The sequence below is a fragment of the Ascaphus truei genome, unplaced genomic scaffold (genome assembly GCF_040206685.1).
Source record: "Ascaphus truei isolate aAscTru1 unplaced genomic scaffold, aAscTru1.hap1 HAP1_SCAFFOLD_1634, whole genome shotgun sequence".
NCBI classification, from domain to species: Eukaryota; Metazoa; Chordata; class Amphibia; order Anura; family Ascaphidae; genus Ascaphus; species Ascaphus truei.
Genome location: NW_027454526.1, coordinates 52753 through 72014, shown reverse-complemented (window position 1 = coordinate 72014; position 19262 = coordinate 52753). Strand labels below are relative to the sequence as shown.

Here is a 19262-nt window from a genome sequence, read left to right as displayed (position 1 = left end):
GTGAGAGCGGGTCGAGGGGGCGGGTGAGAGGTGGGAGAGCTGGGGAGAGGGTGGGAGGAGGGTGAGAGGTGGTAGAGCGGGGGAGAGGGTGGGAGGAGGGTGAGCGGTGGTAGAGCGGGGGAGAGGGTAGGGGGGCGGATGGGAGGAGGGTGAGAGGTGGGAGAACAAGGGAAAGGGTGGGAGGAGGGCGAGAGGTGGTAGAGCGGGGGCGAGGGTGATGGGGCGGATGGGAGGAGGGTGAGAGGTGGGAGAACGGGGGGAGTTAGATGGGGCGGGTGGGAGGAGGTGAGGGTGAGAGCGGGGGAGAGGGTGAGGGGTGGTGGAGGTGAGGGTGAAAGGTGTGAGAGCGGGGGAAAGGGTGATGGGCGGGTGGGAGGAGGGTGAGAGGTGGGAGACGAGGGGGTTAGATGGGGCGGGTGGGAGAGGGTGAGGAGGAGGGTGAGCGGTGGTAGAGCGGGGGAGAGGGTGATGGGGGCGGGTGGGAGGAGGGTGAAAGGTGTGAGAGCGGGGGAAAGGGTGATGGGGCGGGTGGGAGGAGGGTGAGAGGTGTGAGAGCGGGGGAGAGGGTGATGGGGCGGGTGGGAGGAGGGCGAGAGGTGTGAGAGCGGAAGAGAGGGTGATGGGGCGGGTGGGAGGAGAGTGAGAGGTGTGAGAACAGGGGAGAGGGTGGGAGGGTGAGAGGTGTGAGAGCGGGGGAGAGGGTGATGGGGCGGGTGGGAGGAGAGTGAGAGGTGTGAGAGCGGGGGAGAGGGTGGGAGGAGGGTGAGAGGTGTGAGAGCGGGGGAGAGTGGTGAGAGGGAGGGTGAGGCTGTGAGAGCGGAGGGAGCGGGTGATGGGGCGGAGTGGGTGGAGGGTGAGAGGTGTGAGAGCGGGAGAGAGGGCGAGAGGGAGGGTTGAGAGCGGGGGAGAGGGCGAGAGGAGGGTGAGAGGTGTGAGAGCGGGGGAGAGGGCGAGAGGAGGGTGAGAGGTGTGAGAGCGGGGGAGAGGGCGAGAGGAGGGTGAGAGGTGTGAGAGCGGGGGAGAGGGCGAGAGGAGGGTGAGAGGTGTGAGAGCGGGGGAGAGGGTGTGGGCGGGTGGGAGGAGGGTGAGAGGTGTGAGAGCGGGGGAGAGGGTGATGGGGCGGGTGGGAGGAGGGTGAGAGGTGTGAGAGCGGGGGAGAGGGTGAGAGGTTGTGAGAGCGGGGGAGAGGGTGAGAGGAGGGTGAGAGGCGTGAGAGCGGGGGAGAGGGTGATGGGGCGGGTGGCAGGAGGGTGAGAGGTGTGAGAGCGGGGGAGAGGGCGGGAGGGTGAGAGGTGTGAGAGCGGGGGAGAGGGGTGATGGGGCGGGTGGGAGGAGAGTGAGAGGTGTGAGAGCGGGGGAGAGGGTGGGAGGAGGGTGAGAGGTGTGAGAGCGGGGGAGAGGGTGAGAGGAGGGTGAGGTGTGAGAGCGGGGGAGAGGGTGATGGGGCGGGTGGGAGGAGGGTGAGAGGTGTGAGAGGGCGAGAGGAGGGTGAGAGGTGTGAGAGCGGGGGAGAGGGCGAGAGGAGGGTGAGAGGTGTGAGAGCGGGGGAGAGGGCGAGAGGAGGGTGAGAGGTGTGAGAGCGGGGGAGAGGGCGAGAGGAGGGTGAGAGGTGTGAGAGCGGGGGAGAGGGCGAGAGGAGGGTGAGAGGTGTGAGAGCGGGGGAGAGGGTGATGGGGCGGGTGGGAGGAGGGTGAGAGGTGTGAGAGCGGGGGAGAGGGTGAGAGGTGTGAGAGCGGGGGAGAGGGTGAGAGGAGGGTGAGAGGTGTGAGAGCGGGGGAGAGGGTGATGGGGCGGGTGGCAGGAGGGTGAGAGGTGTGAGAGCGGGGGAGAGGGCGAGAGGAGGGTGAGGTGTGAGAGCGGGGGAGAGGGCGAGAGGAGATCCAGTCTCACCTGCACTGGCGTTGCGGAAGTGATTGTAATACTGAGACACGTAGGTCATGATGCTGAGACGGTCAGGCACTCGCATAGACACCATGTCATCTGGGTCCAGCAGAGTCGGGATCCCCAACTCACGCTCTGCCACCTCAAAGGCCTGAGGAATTGGGGGGGGGGGGGGAGGGGGGGAAGAGGAGAAAATAAACGAGGGAGGAAAAGAGTGGAAGGGGAGAGTGGGTGGGAGAGAAGACAGGGAGGGGAGAGAGAAGGGTAGAGGGAGGGGGGGAAAACGGGTAAAGGGAGGAGGAGGGGGAGAGAGAGAGAAAGGGGGAGGAGGGGGAGAGAGAGAAAGGGGGAGGAGGGGGAGAGAGAGGAAGGGGGAGGAGGGGGAGAGAGAGAAAGGGGGAGGAGGGGGAGAGAGAGAAAGGGGGAGGAGGGGGAGAGAGAGGAAGGGGGAGGAGGGGGAGAGAGAGGAAGGGGGAGGAGGGGGAGAGAGAGGAAGGGGGAGGAGGGGGAGAGAGAGGAAGGGGGAGGAGGGGGAGAGAGAGGAAGGGGGAGGGGGGAGAGAGAGGAAGGGGGAGGGGGGAGAGAGAGGAAGGGGGAGGGGGGAGAGAGAGGAAGGGGGAGAGAGAGGAAGGGGGAGGGGGGAGAGAGAGGAAGGGGGGAGAGAGAGGAAGGGGGGAGAGAGAGGAAGGGGGGAGAGAGAGGAAGGGGGGGAGAGAGAGAGGAAGGGGGAGTTAATATCTAATTTTTTCAATGCCAGTGGGTTTTGTAGTGCATTGTGGTTAGGTTTTTTTTTTTATTGTGTCGACCTTCAAAAACGCACGCATGCGCTGTATACACGGTGGGCGCTTTATAAATTTCTATTTATACATACATACATACACACACACACTCTTACATCACTAACATTCAGGGACCATTTAACACCTCAAGTCATAAATCGCATACTGCACAGGGGGGAGGGATAGGTTTCAGTCACAGATACATTTCAGGATGCGCTGTTTGTAAGTAAAAAACTTCCTTGCTTTATCCATTGTACCATCGCCGGAAGAAGAGATCAGTGTATCTCGAAAGCTCGCACAAATAAAAGCATTTCGTTAGCCACAGAACGGTATCATCTATTCGTATTTGAATATATATATCTCACATTCGCTTTGTATTTGCTATATGCTGTAAGGTGGAGGTTTCTTGTCGTCTTTTTCACCCACCATAACTTAAAATGTGTATGATAGATACATAGATATAACACACACATTTTAAAACATTTTCCCGTTATCTTTTTGACATTTTCGAATATTATCTCATTTGTGACATTATTTTTAGCCGAATGTCTCAGTCTCTGAATATTTAATTGTTTTCCATTCCTCCCCCGAATTTCTAATAATAATAATAATAAATGTAAAAAAAAAAAAAACCTATTGGCAGCTTTTATCGCCAACAAAGTCACGAATATTCGAAAACAAAACACCTTTTTTTCTTTTTAGGTAAAAAAATGCACCCGTCTCTCGATATTTGGCAAGTCCCCTGTCTTCCTGCAGCCACAATTCGAGTGTAAGCTCTGCGGGCTAGGGTTTAAAAATAAAAAAAAAAGCAACAAAAAACTTTATTGTCCCGCACGATACATTTTGCAGCGGCAATGGCCGACGGAACTAGTTTAAATGTCCGTCTCTGGGGAGACGGGGGGCAGCAGGATTCGGAGCGCGTCAGAGGCAGCAGCGTGATGTAACCATCATGGCATGTAACTCTTCTCCCCGTCTGCTACCTGCCTCCAGCAGTCACGCCCGGGCGTCTAAACCTGTTCCCGCATGTCCCACAGCAGTTGGCCAATCAAAGCCACCGCAGGATTTAACACTTAACCCTTTCCAGCCTTGAACGGAAAACATGCGCGTTTGCAAATACCAAAAACCAAAGCAAGATCTCAGGAGTCGTTTCCGTTATTTAAATAAATAATGCACTGAAAAACGAGATCTAAGCAGGGGATCCACCTCCCCAAGAGATGTGAAAGCCCGGGGGTGGTGCTCCTGTTCTGAAGGAGGGGTCAGGTTTTCAGGATATCCCTGCTTCGGCACAGGTGGCTCAATCGATGACTGCACCACCTGTGCTGAAGCAGGGATATCCTGAGAACCTGACCTGTTAGTGGCCCTTGAAGTCTGGAGTTTGCCACCCATGTGTCAGCATATTAAACATTACAACGCTGCATATATTCTCATACCTGGTACAGGTCCTTGTGGGACCACCTGAATTTGCGAGTTGGCGACTGCCATCTGAAATTCAGGTGGTCAATCTGTATCCTACAAGGGCCTTCTTCTGTGCTGCGTACAACAGACCGAGGCCCATATTCTCTAAACGGTGCTACGCTTTCCCACGCGCTTCCAACACACTAGATTTGGTCAAAAAAAGGTTGCCCATCTTTTTAGAAAGGAAAGGTATACAGGGATATACCAAATAAGTATACATGGGAAGGATGCTGATCCAGGGATTAATCCGATTCCCAATTCTTGGAGTCGGGAAGGAATTTATTTTCCCCTTATGAGATATCATTGGATGATATGACGCTGGGGTTTTTGTTTGCCTTCCTCTGGATCAATAAGTAAGTATAGATATAGGATAAAGTATCTGTTGTCTAAATTTAGCATAGGTTGAACTTGATGGACGTAGTTCTTTTTTCACCACCCTCTACTATGTAACTCCTATTCAGACGAATGGGAGATTAGACATGCTAAAGCGTAGCACCGTTTAGTGAATATGGCCTTTGGCCTGGTATACGCAGCACAGAATAGGTCCCCTGTAGGACCATCTGAATTTGTACCGTTGGCGACTGAAGACATGATACTAAATGAAGCGCTGGAGGTGCATGCCGACAATAGATTCTGCCGTATCATCCTCAGGGTATCAAACCTGCCCCATAGAAGTGTGAGCAGAGGCGTATGCACAGTTGGAGTTAAGCGACCCTCACCCCAGCAGCCCACTCACCAGCCGGTTGTTCTCGTAGACATTTTCTTTGGACAGGGAATCAAAGTCACTGCGGAGAAAGAGGAGAGGGGCAAACGTAAGTGGGGTCTCGTAGGAGCTAAATAAGAGGCACAGGGAGTGAGTGTCTCACTCACTATCCCTGCAGCACAGGGAGTGTGAGTGTCTCACTCACTGTCCCTGCAGCACTGGGCACACAAGGAGTGAGTGTCTCACTCACTATCCCTGCAGCACAAGCCACACAGGGAGTGAGTGTCTCACTCACTGTCCCTGCAGCACAGGGCACACAGGGAGTGTGAGTCTCACTCACTGTCCCTGCAGCACAGAGCACACAGGGAGTGAGTGTCTCACTCACTGTCACTGCAGCACAGGGAGTGCGAGTGTCTCACTTACTATCACTGCAGCAGAGGGCACACTGGGAGTGTAAGTATCTCACTCACTGTCCCTGCAGCACAGGGAACACAGGGAGTGCGAGTGTCTCACTCACTGTACATAAATGTTACAGAATGCCTCCTCGATCTGTTACGTGCGCGGGACGGGGGGTCCCTCTGACAGGTGGGATCTGTGAGCAGCTGCACAGCGTCCTACATCAGACTGAGGAGGGGGATACCCAGCCCCCTCCCCAAATGCAGCATCTTAACCCTTTCATTGCCCTACAAAACGCAGCAACGTCTCCAACAGCCCCAACAGTTACGAGTGCAAGATCTGCAGACTAGGGACCCCCGCCGCACGCTGGCTACAAAACACCAGCCGCACATTGGACCCGTATTATCGCCTAACCCCCCCCCCCCCCCCCCCTCCCAAATACATTTGCTATTAACCCCTTCGCTGTCGGGTTTTAAAACAATTTAAACGGGTTTTTGTGTGAGGTTTCAAATAATTCACCAAAATCCAGCAACAAAGAGTTGAAGTTTATGTTTCTATAGAATAATAATAATAATAATAATAGCTTTTCCATGGGCAAAAGTAGTGCAATTTTGAGGTAAAAGAGGGGAAAAAAAGATGCATCAAGGAAAATAACCCTACTGAGTTCAATGAGGTTTTTTATTTGATACATATGGGGCAGTTATTTTGCCCCCCGATTGTCTCACTTTGGCCTTGATACACAGTCCCCTTAATAATAATAATTATTATTATTATGACGCGTTAACCCCATTAAATCAGACATGAATATAAATGGCAAATACATTTGGGAAAAATAATACGTCAATAATAATTGCGACATTTACACACAATAATTCTAAATAATATGAATCACATTGAAACACAAATATAATAAAGGATATAGCAGTAATAAATACTTACAAAAATTATTGAATGCAATTTAGAATAATATAGCACTAACAAATTAAACAATTATAATACTGAACTGTCTAAATAATAAATACATTACTAAACGTGAATATAACTTATAAATACATTATTAAACGTGGACATATTAACTTATAAATAAGTACATTATTCAATGTGACTATCAATACTGTATAAATACAGTGGTAAAAACAAACATAATAAATCATATACAGAATATCATATGCATTGAAAAATATAAATTATTCGCCGTTTAACCCATTCAGGGTTAGAGGCGCAAAACATGGCTCGCGAAGCCCACGAGCCCTGAATGGGTTAGGCTGCGTCCGCGCCAGCGCTGAGCGAGCGACGCTTGCCGCGTTAACTTACATATATATAAATATGTAAGTTCCCGCTGACGCGGTGCGCGCGCGGCGCTTACCAAAACAAAAAAACTATACTTCCACGCGCGCTCAGCTGGCCCGCAATGCCGCCCCCCCCCCACCCGCGCGCTTGCGGAAATCGGAGGACACCCGGCGCTCATGCTTGGAGCGCTCTACAAGCATGAGCGCGCTCAGCGCCAGCGGGGACTTAGCCTTAATCTTTCATTATATGGGCGGTAACAATATTTTAGGGGATCAAAGTCCTATATTTTGGGGGTCAGAAACCTCAGACCTCCCTGAATGGGTCAGAGCCGCGTCAGAGCCGCGTGTTTAACCCTTACGCAGTCAGAGGGGCCCGCTGGTGCTTATAAAGTGCCAGCTCTTGGGGCGAGGGTCAGTTACTCACATCAGGTCGGGGTGGTGGCGGTGGATGAGGGCGCAGAAGGCCAGTCCGTCCCGAAACGAGGAGCTGAGGTCAGAGATGTGCACCCCGGGGTAACCCGCACACTGCCCGGCACACCACTGCTGCAGGGTCCGGGAGGCAGACATCATTACTACCCCGGGGGGGGGGGGGGGGCAATACAAGGACCAGGGGGGACAATGCAGGGATAAGGGGGGGGGGCAGTACAGGGATAAGGGGGGGGCAGTACAGGGATAAGGGGGGGGGGCAGTACAGGGATAAGGGGGGGGGGGCAGTACAGGGATAAGGGGGGGGGGGCAGTACAGGGATAAGGGGGGGGCAGTACAGGGATAAGGGGGGGGGCAGTACAGGGATAAGGGGGGGGCAGTACAGGGATAAGGGGGGGGGGCAGTACAGGGATAAGGGGGGGGGGCAGTACAGGGATAAGGGGGGGGGCAGTACAGGGATAAGGGGGGGGGCAGTACAGGGATAAGGGGGGGGGGGGCAGTACAGGGATAAGGGGGGGGGGGCAGTACAGGGATAAGGGGGGGGGGGGCAGTACAGGGATAAGGGGGGGGGGGGCAGTACAGGGATAAGGGGGGGGGGGCAGTACAGGGATAAGGGGGGGGGCAGTACAGGGATAAGGGGGGGGCAGTACAGGGATAAGGGGGGGGGCAGTACAGGGATAAGGGGGGGGGCAGTACAGGGATAAGGGGGGGGGGGCAGTACAGGGATAAGGAGGGGGGCAGTACAGGGATAAGGGGGGGGGCAGTACAGGGATAAGGGGGGGGGCAGTACAGGGATAAGGGGGGGGGCAGTACAGGGATAAAGGGGGGGGGGCAGTACAGGGATAAAGGGGGGGGGCAGTACAGGGATAAGGGGGGGGGGCAGTACAGGGATAAGGGGGGGGGGCAGTACAGGGATAAGGGGGGGGGCAGTACAGGGATAAGGGGGGGGGGCAGTACAGGGATAAGGGGGGGGGGGCAGTACAGGGATAAGGGGGGGGGGGCAGTACAGGGATAAGGGGGGGGGGCAGTACAGGGATAAGGGGGGGGGGCAGTACAGGGATAAGGGGGGGGGGGCAGTACAGGGATAAGGGGGGGCAGTACAGGGAGAGGGGGGTATTAGAGGGAGAGGTGTAATACAGAGAGAGGGAAGAGACTGCGCAGGGTAGTTAATAGAGGAGTGGGCAGTTAATAGGTAGGGGTGGAACAGTTGCTAAGGACACTTGGGCCTAGAGGTCTCCGGGTAGGTGGTGTCCTAGAGGTCCGGGGCGTCCTAGAGGTCCGGGGCCTGCTCAGGCGTCTCCTCCTCCGGTCTCCCCGAGTCTCTGTGTCCGGCCCCGGCCTCTCTCTCCCGGGCGGTGTCTCTCTCCGCCTCTCCCTCAGGCCGCTCCTCCCACCGGGGGCAGGCACACAGCTACACAACCACAGAGATACAACTATACATACACACAGACACAAAACTATACACACACACACACAAAACTATACACACACACAGACACAAAACTATATACAAACACACACAAAACTATACACACACACACACAGAGACACAACTATACACAGACACAAAACTATACACACACACACACAAAACTATACACACACACACAGACACAAAACTATATACAAACAAAAGACAGGGGTGCCCAATGCTACATCCAATTGACAAAACATATAAAGCAATAAGTATAAAGTTTAAATACTTCAATAATAATAATAATAATAATTACTTGGTTATTTAGTTAAACCCTTTGGCCAAAGCGTCATAAGCCTGAATACCTCGTCAAGGTATAACCAAAATTAATGCAGGTCCTAACACTACACTGTGAACCCTCCATTTTACCTCTGTATGAGGGGAAAGAACCATAATGAGTCCAGTGACACAGACACAACTATACATACAGCGACAAACACAGAGATACACAACTGTACACACAGCGACACAACTACACATACACCGACAAACACAGAAATGCACAACTATACACACAGCGACAAACGCAGAGAAGCACAACTGTACACACAGCGACACAACTGTACACACAGCGACACAACTGTACACACAGCGACACAACTATACACACAGCGACAACTATACACAAAGCGATACAGACAACTACACATACAAAGAAACACAACAATACACAGTGAAACACAGAAACAACTACACACTAATATACGCAAACAACATATAGCTACAGAACACTACTATACACACACAACATAGACACACAGCTACACAACAAGCACACAGCAGTACTATGCACACAAAAGTTACATGGCACAGTGCAGCCACATCTCGAGGACACACAACCCTGTTACACAAGTCAGCACAGCTACACCACAAAGGGTTACGAGACACAGGGGGTTATGCACAAAACAGTGATAAGAGTTTTTAAGTGAGATAAATGATTTATGGTGCAATTTATGGAGCAAATTTTTTAGCAATGACTCTGCTTTGATGATAAAAAGCATTTTAAGCGCGATACTGCAGTGTTTTGTGAATCGCGCTGCACGCAATATTGAGAAATAAAGGCATTTATCTCACTTAAAAACACTTATCACTGCTTTGTGCATAACCCCCACAGTGTGTGCATCTGTAGCTCCGTGTACAGTATATCATTGTTATAGATGTGTGTGTGTGTAATTAGTGAATTTGTGCAATTGTTAAAGAGCATCAAACCCTGACATTAGGGGCAGCATTAACACCTGAACTGCCAGCAAAACATGCTCCGTGTGTTATTACATCGCACTGTGTGTTACATAGTGACATAGATGAGGTTGAAAAAAGACATTTGTTCATCAAGTACAACCTGTGCTAAATTTAGACGACGGATACTTTATCCTATATCTATACTTACAGTATATTGATCCAGAGGAAGGCAAACACAAACCCCAGTGACACATTATCTAATGCAGCTGTGCGCAAACTGGGGGGCGCGGGCGGTTACAGAGGCCCCGTGCTCTTCCCCCCGAGGGAGAGGGGAGGCCTCTGTAACTCACCTGCTGCCAGCTGGGTCTTCGGCGACACGTCGCCATGGCATCGCAGCATCAAATGGCCCACTACGTCATTTGACACGGAGACATTGGGAGAGGGGGGGCACAAACGCTGTGGCTCCCAGGAAGGGGGTCGCAGCTCAAAAAGTTTGCGCAGCGCTGATCTAGTGATATCTCATAAGGGGAAAAATAAATTCTTTCCTGACTCCAAGAATTGGCAATCAGATTACTCCCTGTATGTACTCCCATGTATTACTCCCATGTATTACTCCCATGTATACTTATTTGGTATATCCCTGTATACCTTTCCTATCTATAAAGATGTCCAAACTTTTTTTGTGAAGATCTCTCTTGTATCTGCCATTACAGTCTCCATGGGTAATGAATCCCACACTGTAACTGCCCTAACTGTAAAGAACCCTTTCCTTTGTTCCTGGTGAAATTTCCTTTCCTCCAACCTTAAGGGATGGCCCGAGTCCTTTGCACTGCCCGTGGGATAAATAGTTCTTTTGAAAGCTCCTTGTATTGTCCCAGAATATATAGTGTATATCGCCTCTTAGACACCTCTCTTCATAAATCTGATTATCCATCCCCTTTATTAATTTGGTGGCTCTTTTCTGGGCTTCTCTACTTTCTTGTCTTTTTTAAGGATTGGTGCCCAAAATTGTACTCCATATTCAAGGTGTGGTCTTAGGCTTTGGTCCCGCTGCGGCCGGCGGCGCGCGCAGCCGCGGGCCACCACCTGCTTGCCCCCGTTCTAGATGCCCCCGCTGGCTCCTTCCGGCGTGGCTGACTGCGTGCTGTGGTTTTGGCCAGTGTCGCGTCACGTGACATCCCAGCAGCCAATCCGATTCCCCCCTCTGCTCCGTTCCCCCCCCCCGTTCCGATTTCCCCCTTCAGCTCCGATCCCCGTTCCGATTCCCCCCTGCTCCGATTTTCCCCCTCTGCCCGATCCCCGTTCCGATTCCCCCCTGCTCCGATTTTCCCCCTCTGCCCGATCCCCGTTCCGATTTCCCCCCTTGCTCCGATTCACTCCCCCCCGTGTGTATTTGCCTGTGCGTTTGTGTGTGAGTGGAGGGGAGCAGGGAAGGAGCTGCGGGTGTGTGTCCTGGATTTTTTTCTTAACTTTTGGCTGGCTCGGGAGGTGGGAGGGGTGATGCGCGAGAGGCAGAAAAATTGTATCTCCCGCTCCCTACAGACCGCAAGTAGCGGTCAATTGCCTGTCAGCGCGCCGCTTGTCTGCAGTGCGGGCGCGCTGACTGAGGGAGCGGGGCCCTAGCCTTACTTTCTAGTGGGGCATAATTATGTTTAATCCCTTCCATTCATTGCCCGTTTGATGCAAGATAAGATCTTGTTTGCCTTTGCAGCTACTGCATGACTTTGGGCACTATTGCTAAGCCTGTTGTCTACAAGCACTCCTAAATCCTTCTCCATCAAGGATTCCCCCAATTTATCCCCATTCCATTTGTAAATTGCCTGTTTGTTCTTGTTTCCCAAATGCATAACCTTACATTTGTCTGTATTAATCCCCATCTGCAATTTACCTGCCCACGTTTCCAGTCTCTCCAAATCCTTCTGAAGAGAAATTACATCCTGCTCTGATTCTATTACCTTACACAATTTAGTATCATCAGCAAAGATGGAGACTTTGCTCTCGATCCCAACCTCAAGGTCATTAATAAACAAGTTAAAAAGCAGGGGTCCCAGTACCGATCCCTGAGGTACTCCACTCACGACTTTAGCCCAACCTGAAAAAGTTCCATTTATGACAACCCTCTGTTGTCTGTCCTTTAACCAGTTTTCAAACCTCTTGTGTGAAACCGTATCAAAAGCCTTTGCAAAATCTAAGTAGACCACATCAACTGCATTACCCTGGTCTAAATTCCTACTAACCTCCTAAAAGGAACAAATAAGGTTAGTTTGGCATGATCTATCCTTCATAAATCCATGCTGACTATTACTAATAATTTTGTTTGCCATTAATTATTCCTTAATATTATCCCGTACTAAACCTTAAAGTAGGTAGCTTCCCCACTACTGATTTGAGGTTTACAGGTCTGTAATTCCCTGGGTGTGATCTAGCTCCCTTTTTAAATATAGGCACCACATCTGCTTTACGCCAATCTTGTGGTACTGGGCCTGTGGAAATGGAGTCCTTGAATATTAAATATAATGGTTTGGCTATTACTGAGCTTAACTCCTTGAGAACTCTTGGATGTATGCCATAGGGGCCAGGGGCCTTATTTACTTTAATTTTTCGAGTCGCTAATGAACTTCTTCCTCAGTTAACCAATTGTTCATTAATATGGAGGTTGTGGCTTCCTCCTGCGGCACTACTATTGAACTTGATTCTTCCCTGGTAAACACAGAGGGAAATAATTTGTTTAATACCTCAGCTTTTTCCTTATCTCCAATAATCTGCCTTCCCATCTCACACTGAAAGGGCCCTATATTTTCTTTTCTCATTTTTTTGTTATTAAGGTACTTACAGGCATACCCCGCATTAACGTACGCAATGGGACCGGAGCATGTATGTAAAGCGAAAATGTACTTAAAGTGAAGCACTACCTTTTCCCCACTTATTGATGCATGTACTGTACTTCAAGCGTCATATACGTGCATAACTGATGTAAATAAGGCATCTGTAACAGGCTCTATAGTCTCCCCGCTTGCGCACAGCTTCGGTACAGGTAGGGAGCCGGTATTGCTGTTCAGGACGTGCTGACAGGCGCATGCGTGAACTGCCGTTTGCCTATTGGGCGACATGTACTTACTCGCGAGTGTACTTAAAGTGAGTGTCCTTAAAGCGGGGTATGCCTGTACTTTCTTTTACAATCCTTTTTCATTATCCATTTTTGCTAATTGCCCTTTTGTAACTTTTGGTCACATTCCGTATAATTGTGATATGATGCCTCATCCCTTCTGACATTAAGAATCTAAACGCTCGTACCCACGCTGCCAGGCATACAGCGCTCGTACCCACGCTGCCAGGCACACAGCGCTCGTACCCACGCTGCCAGGCATACAGCGCTCGTACCCACGCTGCCAGGCACACAGCGCTCGTACCCACGCTGCCAGGCACACAGCGCTCGTACCCATGCTGCCAGGCACACAGAGCGCTCGTACACACGCTGCCAGGCACACAGAGCGCTCGTACCCGCGCTGCCAGGCACACAGCGCTCGTACACACGCTGCCAGGCACACAGCGCTCGTACCCACGCTGCCAGGCACACAGAGCGCTCGTACCCGCGCTGCCAGGCACACAGCGCTCGTACACACGCTGCCAGGCACACAGAGCGCTCGTACCCGCGCTGCCAGGCACACAGAGCACTCGTACACACGCTGCCAGGCACACAGCGCTCGTACCCACGCTGCCAGGCACACAGAGCGCTCGTACCCACGCTGCCAGGCACACAGCGCTCGTACCCACGCTGCCAGGCACACAGAGCACTCGTACCCACGCTGCCAGGCACACAGCGCTCGTACCCACGCTGCCAGGCACACAGAGCACTCGTACCCACGCTGCCAGGCACACAGCGCTCGTACCCACGCTGCCAGGCACACAGCGCTTGTACCCACGCTGCCAGGCACACAGCGCTCATACCCACGCTGCCAGGCACACAGAGCGCTCGTACCCACGCTGCCAGGCACACAGCGCTCGTACCCACGCTGCCAGGCACACAGCGCTCGTACCCACGCTGCCAGGCACACAGCGCTCGTACCCATGCTTCCAGGCACACAGCGCTCGTACCCACGCTGCCAGGCACACAGCGCTCGTACCCACGCTGCCAGGCACACAGAGCGCTCGTACCCACGCTGCCAGGCACACAGCGCTCGTACCCACGCTGCCAGGCACACAGCGCTCGTACCCACGCTGCCAGGCACACAGCGCTCGTACCCACGCTGCCAGGCACCCAGCGCTCGTACCCACGCTGCCAGGCACACAGCGCTCGTACCCACGCTGCCAGGCACACAGAGCGCTCGTACCCACGCTGCCAGGCACACAGCGCTCGTACCCACGCTGCCAGGCACACAGAGCGCTCGTACCCACGCTGCCAGGCACACAGAGCGCTCGTACCCACGCTGCCAGGCACACAGCGCTCGTACCCACGCTGCCAGGCACGCAGAGCGCTCGTACCCACGCTGCCAGGCACACAGAGCGCTCGTACCCACGCTGCCAGGCACACAGCGCTTGTACCCACGCTGCCAGGCACACAGAGCGCTCGTACCCACGCTGCCAGGCACACAGCGCTCGTACCCACGCTGCCAGGCACACAGCGCTCGTACCCACGCTGCCAGGCACACAGCGCTCGTACCCACACTGCCAGGCACACAGCGCTCGTACCCACGCTGCCAGGCACACAGCGCTCGTACCCACGCTGCCAGGCACACAGAGCGCTCGTACCCACGCTGCCAGGCACACAGCGCTCGTACCCACACTGCCAGGCACACAGCGCTCGTACCCACACTGCCAGGCACACAGCGCTCGTACCCACGCTGCCAGGCACACAGCGCTCGTACCCATGCTGCCAGGCACACAGCGCTCGTACCCACGCTGCCAGGCACACAGAGCGCTCGTACCCACGCTGCCAGGCACACAGCGCTTGTACCCACGCTGCCAGGCACGCAGAGCGCTCGTACCCACGCTGCCAGGCACGCAGAGCGCTCGTACCCACGCTGCCAGGCACGCAGAGCGCTCGTACCCACGCTGCCAGGCACACAGCGCTTGTACCCACGCTGCCAGGCACACAGAGCGCTCGTACCCACGCTGCCAGGCACACAGCGCTTGTACCCACGCTGCCAGGCACACAGCGCTCGTACCCACGCTGCCAGGCACACAGCGCTCGTACCCACACTGCCAGGCACACAGCGCTCGTACCCACACTGCCAGGCACACAGCGCTCGTACCCACGCTGCAAGGCACACAGCGCTCGTACCCACGCTGCCAGGCACACAGCGCTCGTACCCACGCTGCCAGGCACACAGCGCTCGTACCCACACTGCCAGGCACACAGAGCGCCCGCTCAAACACAGCCCGCAGAGCGCCAGCACCAACGCTGCCAGGCACGCGGAGCGCCCACACTCACGATCCCAGGCATGCAGAGCGCCCACACCCACGATGCCAGGCACGCAGAGCGCCCACACCCACGCTGCCAGGCACGCAGAGCGCCCACACCCACGCTGCCAGGCACACAGATCGCCCGCACCCACGCTGCCAGGCACACAGCGCTCGTACCCACGCTGCCAGGCACACAGAGCGCTCGTACCCACGCTGCCAGGCACACAGCGCTTGTACCCACGCTGCCAGGCACGCAGAGCGCTCGTACCCACGCTGCCAGGCACGCAGAGCGCTCGTACCCACGCTGCCAGGCACGCAGAGCGCTCGTACCCACGCTGCCAGGCACGCAGAGCGCTCGTACCCACGCTGCCAGGCACGCAGAGCGCTCGTACCCACGCTGCCAGGCACACAGCGCTCGTACCCACGCTGCCAGGTACACAGAGCGCTCGTACCCACGCTGCCAGGCACACAGCGCTCGTACCCACGCTGCCAGGCACACAGCGCTCGTACCCACGCTGCAAGGCACACAGCGCTCGTACCCACGCTGCCAGGCACACAGCGCTCGTACCCACGCTGCCAGGCACACAGCGCTCGTACCCACGCTGCCAGGCACACAGCGCTCGTACCCACGCTGCCAGGCACACAGCGCTCGTACCCACACTGCCAGGCACACAGAGCGCCCGCTCAAACACAGCCCGCAGAGCGCCAGCACCAACGCTGCCAGGCACGCGGAGCGCCCACACTCACGATCCCAGGCATGCAGAGCGCCCACACCCACGATGCCAGGCACGCAGAGCGCCCACACCCACGCTGCCAGGCACGCAGAGCGCCCACACCCACGCTGCCAGGCACACAGATCGCCCGCACCCACGCTGCCAGGCACACAGCGCTCGTACCCACGCTGCCAGGCACACAGAGCGCTCGTACCCACGCTGCCAGGCACACAGCGCTCGTACCCACGCTGCCAGGTACACAGAGCGCTCGTACCCACACTGCCAGGCACACAGAGCGCTCGTACCCACGCTGCCAGGCACACAGCGCTCGTACCCACGCTGCCAGGCACACAGCGCTCGTACCCACGCTGCCAGGCACACAGCGCTCGTACCCACGCTGCAAGGCACACAGAGCGCTCGTACCCACGCTGCCAGGCACACAGAGCGCTCGTACCCACGCTGCCAGGCACACAGCGCTTGTACCCACGCTGCCAGGCACACAGAGCGCTCGTACCCACGCTGCCAGGCACACAGCGCTCGTACCCACACTGCCAGGCACACAGAGCGCCCGCTCAAACACAGCCCGCAGAGCGCCAGCACCAACGCTGCCAGGCACGCGGAGCGCCCACACTCACGATCCCAGGCATGCAGAGCGCCCACACCCACGATGCCAGGCATGCAGAGCGCCCACACCCACGCTGCCAGGCACGCAGAGCGCCCACACCCACGCTGCCAGGCACACAGATCGCCCGCACCCACACTGCCAGGCACGCAGAGCGCCCGCACCCACACTGCCAGGCACACAGATCGCCCGCACCCACACTGCCAGGCACGCAGAGCGCCCACACCCACACTGCCAGGCACGCAGAGCGCCCGCAATAACACGCAGAGCACGCACCAACGCTGCCAGGCATACAGAGCACCCACACCCACGCGGAGCGCCCGCACCCACACAGGCAGAGCACCCGCGCCAATGCAGCCAGACATGCGGAGCGCCCACACTAACATGGCACGCGGCGCACAAACGCTGCCAGGTACGCAGAGCGCCAGCACCGACGCTGCCAGGCACACACAGCACCCGCACGGCACACGGAGTTCCCGCACCTCACTGTACTTCCATGCAGACTAGCTGTAGCTGTAGGTTTCTTGCTCCTATTCAGCGTCACATTGCCCAGCACTGACAGGTTTAATGATCCCCTCCCACCTCTCATAGCCCGGGCAGCGAATCTGTGTCATGAATTCAGCGCTGTTGTGGTTTTAACCCATTCAGTACCAGTGTGAGAGCCATGTAGCCAGTGCTATATATTTTGCAAATGCACAATGATGCGCCACACTCTGGACTCTATCTTCTAAAATGTTTTAGAACAGACTAATATTTTTCACTTAAAACCCTAAATAAAAAGTCGTGTTCCATGCTGTACCCGCACAGCAATCACGACTTGCAGATTCAATTCTTGGTATGTTAACCACCAGTTTTAATTGCCGTTCTCAGGCCCTGCGACCTTGCCATAGAAGCCCCCCGGGCGCTTTCAGTACAGTTAATAGTTAATTTGAGAAATCTGAGCAACAATCAGGCCACTTAACATGTTTGTGACAGGTCCCCAAACCTGCGTTACACCACCATCACACACCATACCCGCAGCAAAGGATTCTGGGTAATGACCTACAACAGGAGCACCGGTGTCATTACCCAGAAGAGCAACAGCAGCCCCATGTCATTTTGGACGTTTGCTAAACAGCGGTCTTAGCATTGACTGGTGGCAACACAAGCTTCCAACACATTGTCACGTTAATTCCTCCATTATACATCCCGGACAGGTGCAGGTGTGGGCAGTGGTAGCGTGTCTCTCTCTCTCTCTGTGTCTGTGTGTCTCTGTGTGTGTGTGTGTGTCTGTGTGTGTCTCTGTGTGTGTGTCTCTCTCTGTGTGTATGTGTGTGTCTCTGTGTGTGTCTCTCTGTGTGTGTCTCTCGCTCTCTGTGTGTGTGTGTCTCTCTCGCTCTCTGTGTGTGTGTGTCTCTCGCTCTCTGTGTGTGTCTCTCGATCTCTCTGTGTGTGTGTCTCTCACTTTCCCTGTGTGTGTCTCTGTGTGTGTGTCTCTCTCTCTATGTGTGTATGTGTGTGTCTCTGTGTGTGTCTCTCGCTCTCTGTGTGTGTCTCTCTCTCGCTCTCTGTGTGTGTGTCTCTCGCTCTCTGTGTGTGTCTCTCGATCTCTCTATGTGTGTGTGTCTCGCTTTCTCTGTGTGTGTCTCGCTCGCTCTGTGTGTGTGTGTGTCTCTCTCGCTCGCTCTGTGTCTCTCTCCCTCGCTCTGTGTGTCTCTCTCGCTCGCTCTGTCTCTCTCTCTCTCGCTCTGTGTCTCTCTCTCTCTCTCTCTCTCTCTGTGTGTCTCTCTCGCTCGCTCTGTGTGTCTCTCTTGCTTGCTCTGTCTCTCTCTCGCTCTGTGTGTCTCTCTCGCTCGCTCTGTGTCTCTCTCACTCCCTGTGTCTCTCTCGCTCGCTCGCTCGCTCTGTGTGTATCTCTCGCTCGTTCTGTGTCTCTCTTGCTCTGTGTATCTCTCGCTCGCTCTGTGTGTCTCGCTCGCTCTGTGTCTCTCTCGCTTGCTCTGTGTTTCTCTCTCGCTCGCTCTGTGTCTTGCTCGCTATGTGTGTCTCTCTCGCTCGCTGTGTGTCTCTCTCGCTCGCTGTGTGTCTCGCTCGCTCTGTGTGTCTCTCTCGCTCGCTCTGTGTGTCTCTCTCGCTCTGTGTGTCTCGCTCACTCTGTGTCTCTCTCTCGCTCGCTTTGTGTGTCGCTCGCTGTGTCTCTCTCGCTCGCTCTGTGTCTCTCTCGCTCGCTCTGTGTCTCTCTCGCTCGCTCTGTGTGTCTCTCTCGCTCGCTCTGTGTGTCTCTCTCGCTCGCTCTGTGTGTCTCTCTCGGTCGGTGAGTCTCTCTCGCTCGGTGTGTCTCTCTCGTGCTCTCTGTGTCTCTCGCGCTCTCTCTGTGTGTCTCTCTCTGTGTGTCCTCTCTCTCTCTGTTTCTCTCTCGGTGTGTGTCTCTCTCTCTCTGTGTGTGTCTCTCTCTCTGTGTGTTTCTCTCTCGGTGTGTGTCTCTCTCTCTGTGTGTGTCTCTCTGTGTGTGTTGTCTCTCTCTCTCTCTGTGTGTGTCTCTGTGTGTGTGTGTGTGTGTGTGTGTCTCTCTCTGTGTGTCTCTCTCTCTCTCTGTGTGTCTGTGTGTGTGTGTGTGTGTGTGTGTGTGTGTGTGTGTGTGTGTGTGTGTGTGTGTGTGTGTGTGTGTGTGTGTGTGTGTGTGTGTGTGTGTGTGTGTGTGTGTCTCTCTGTGTGTGTGTCTGTCTCTGTGTCTCTCTGTGTGTCTCTGTGTGTGTGTGTGTCTCTCTATCTCTCTCAAATAAATCAAATCAAATTAGCTTTATTGCATGACAAACAAACATTTTAGTATTGCCAAAGCGTGAATAATAGGGGGTGGGGGACAATGATTACACAAATATTAGGGGGTAGGGTATAATGGTTATACAGTACATTAATTATTGGGGGTTGGGTATAATGATTACAGGGTATGTGGGTAACATTTA

The 19262-nt window shown here is 54.6% G+C and overlaps 1 protein-coding gene across 1 annotated transcript; it reads right to left on the bottom strand.

Moving 5' to 3' along the window:
* Positions 1-1890: 1890 nt before the first annotated feature.
* On the bottom strand, positions 1891-7089 carry LOC142476643 (MICAL-like protein 1; the record flags this gene model as incomplete). Its single annotated transcript, XM_075581856.1, has 3 exons — positions 6928-7089; positions 4852-4900; positions 1891-2032 (listed from the first exon to the last, which is right to left on the bottom strand). Coding segments are annotated over exons 1-3 (337 nt in total), but the record flags the coding sequence as incomplete, so codon positions are not given.
* Positions 7090-19262: the final 12173 nt, after the last annotated feature.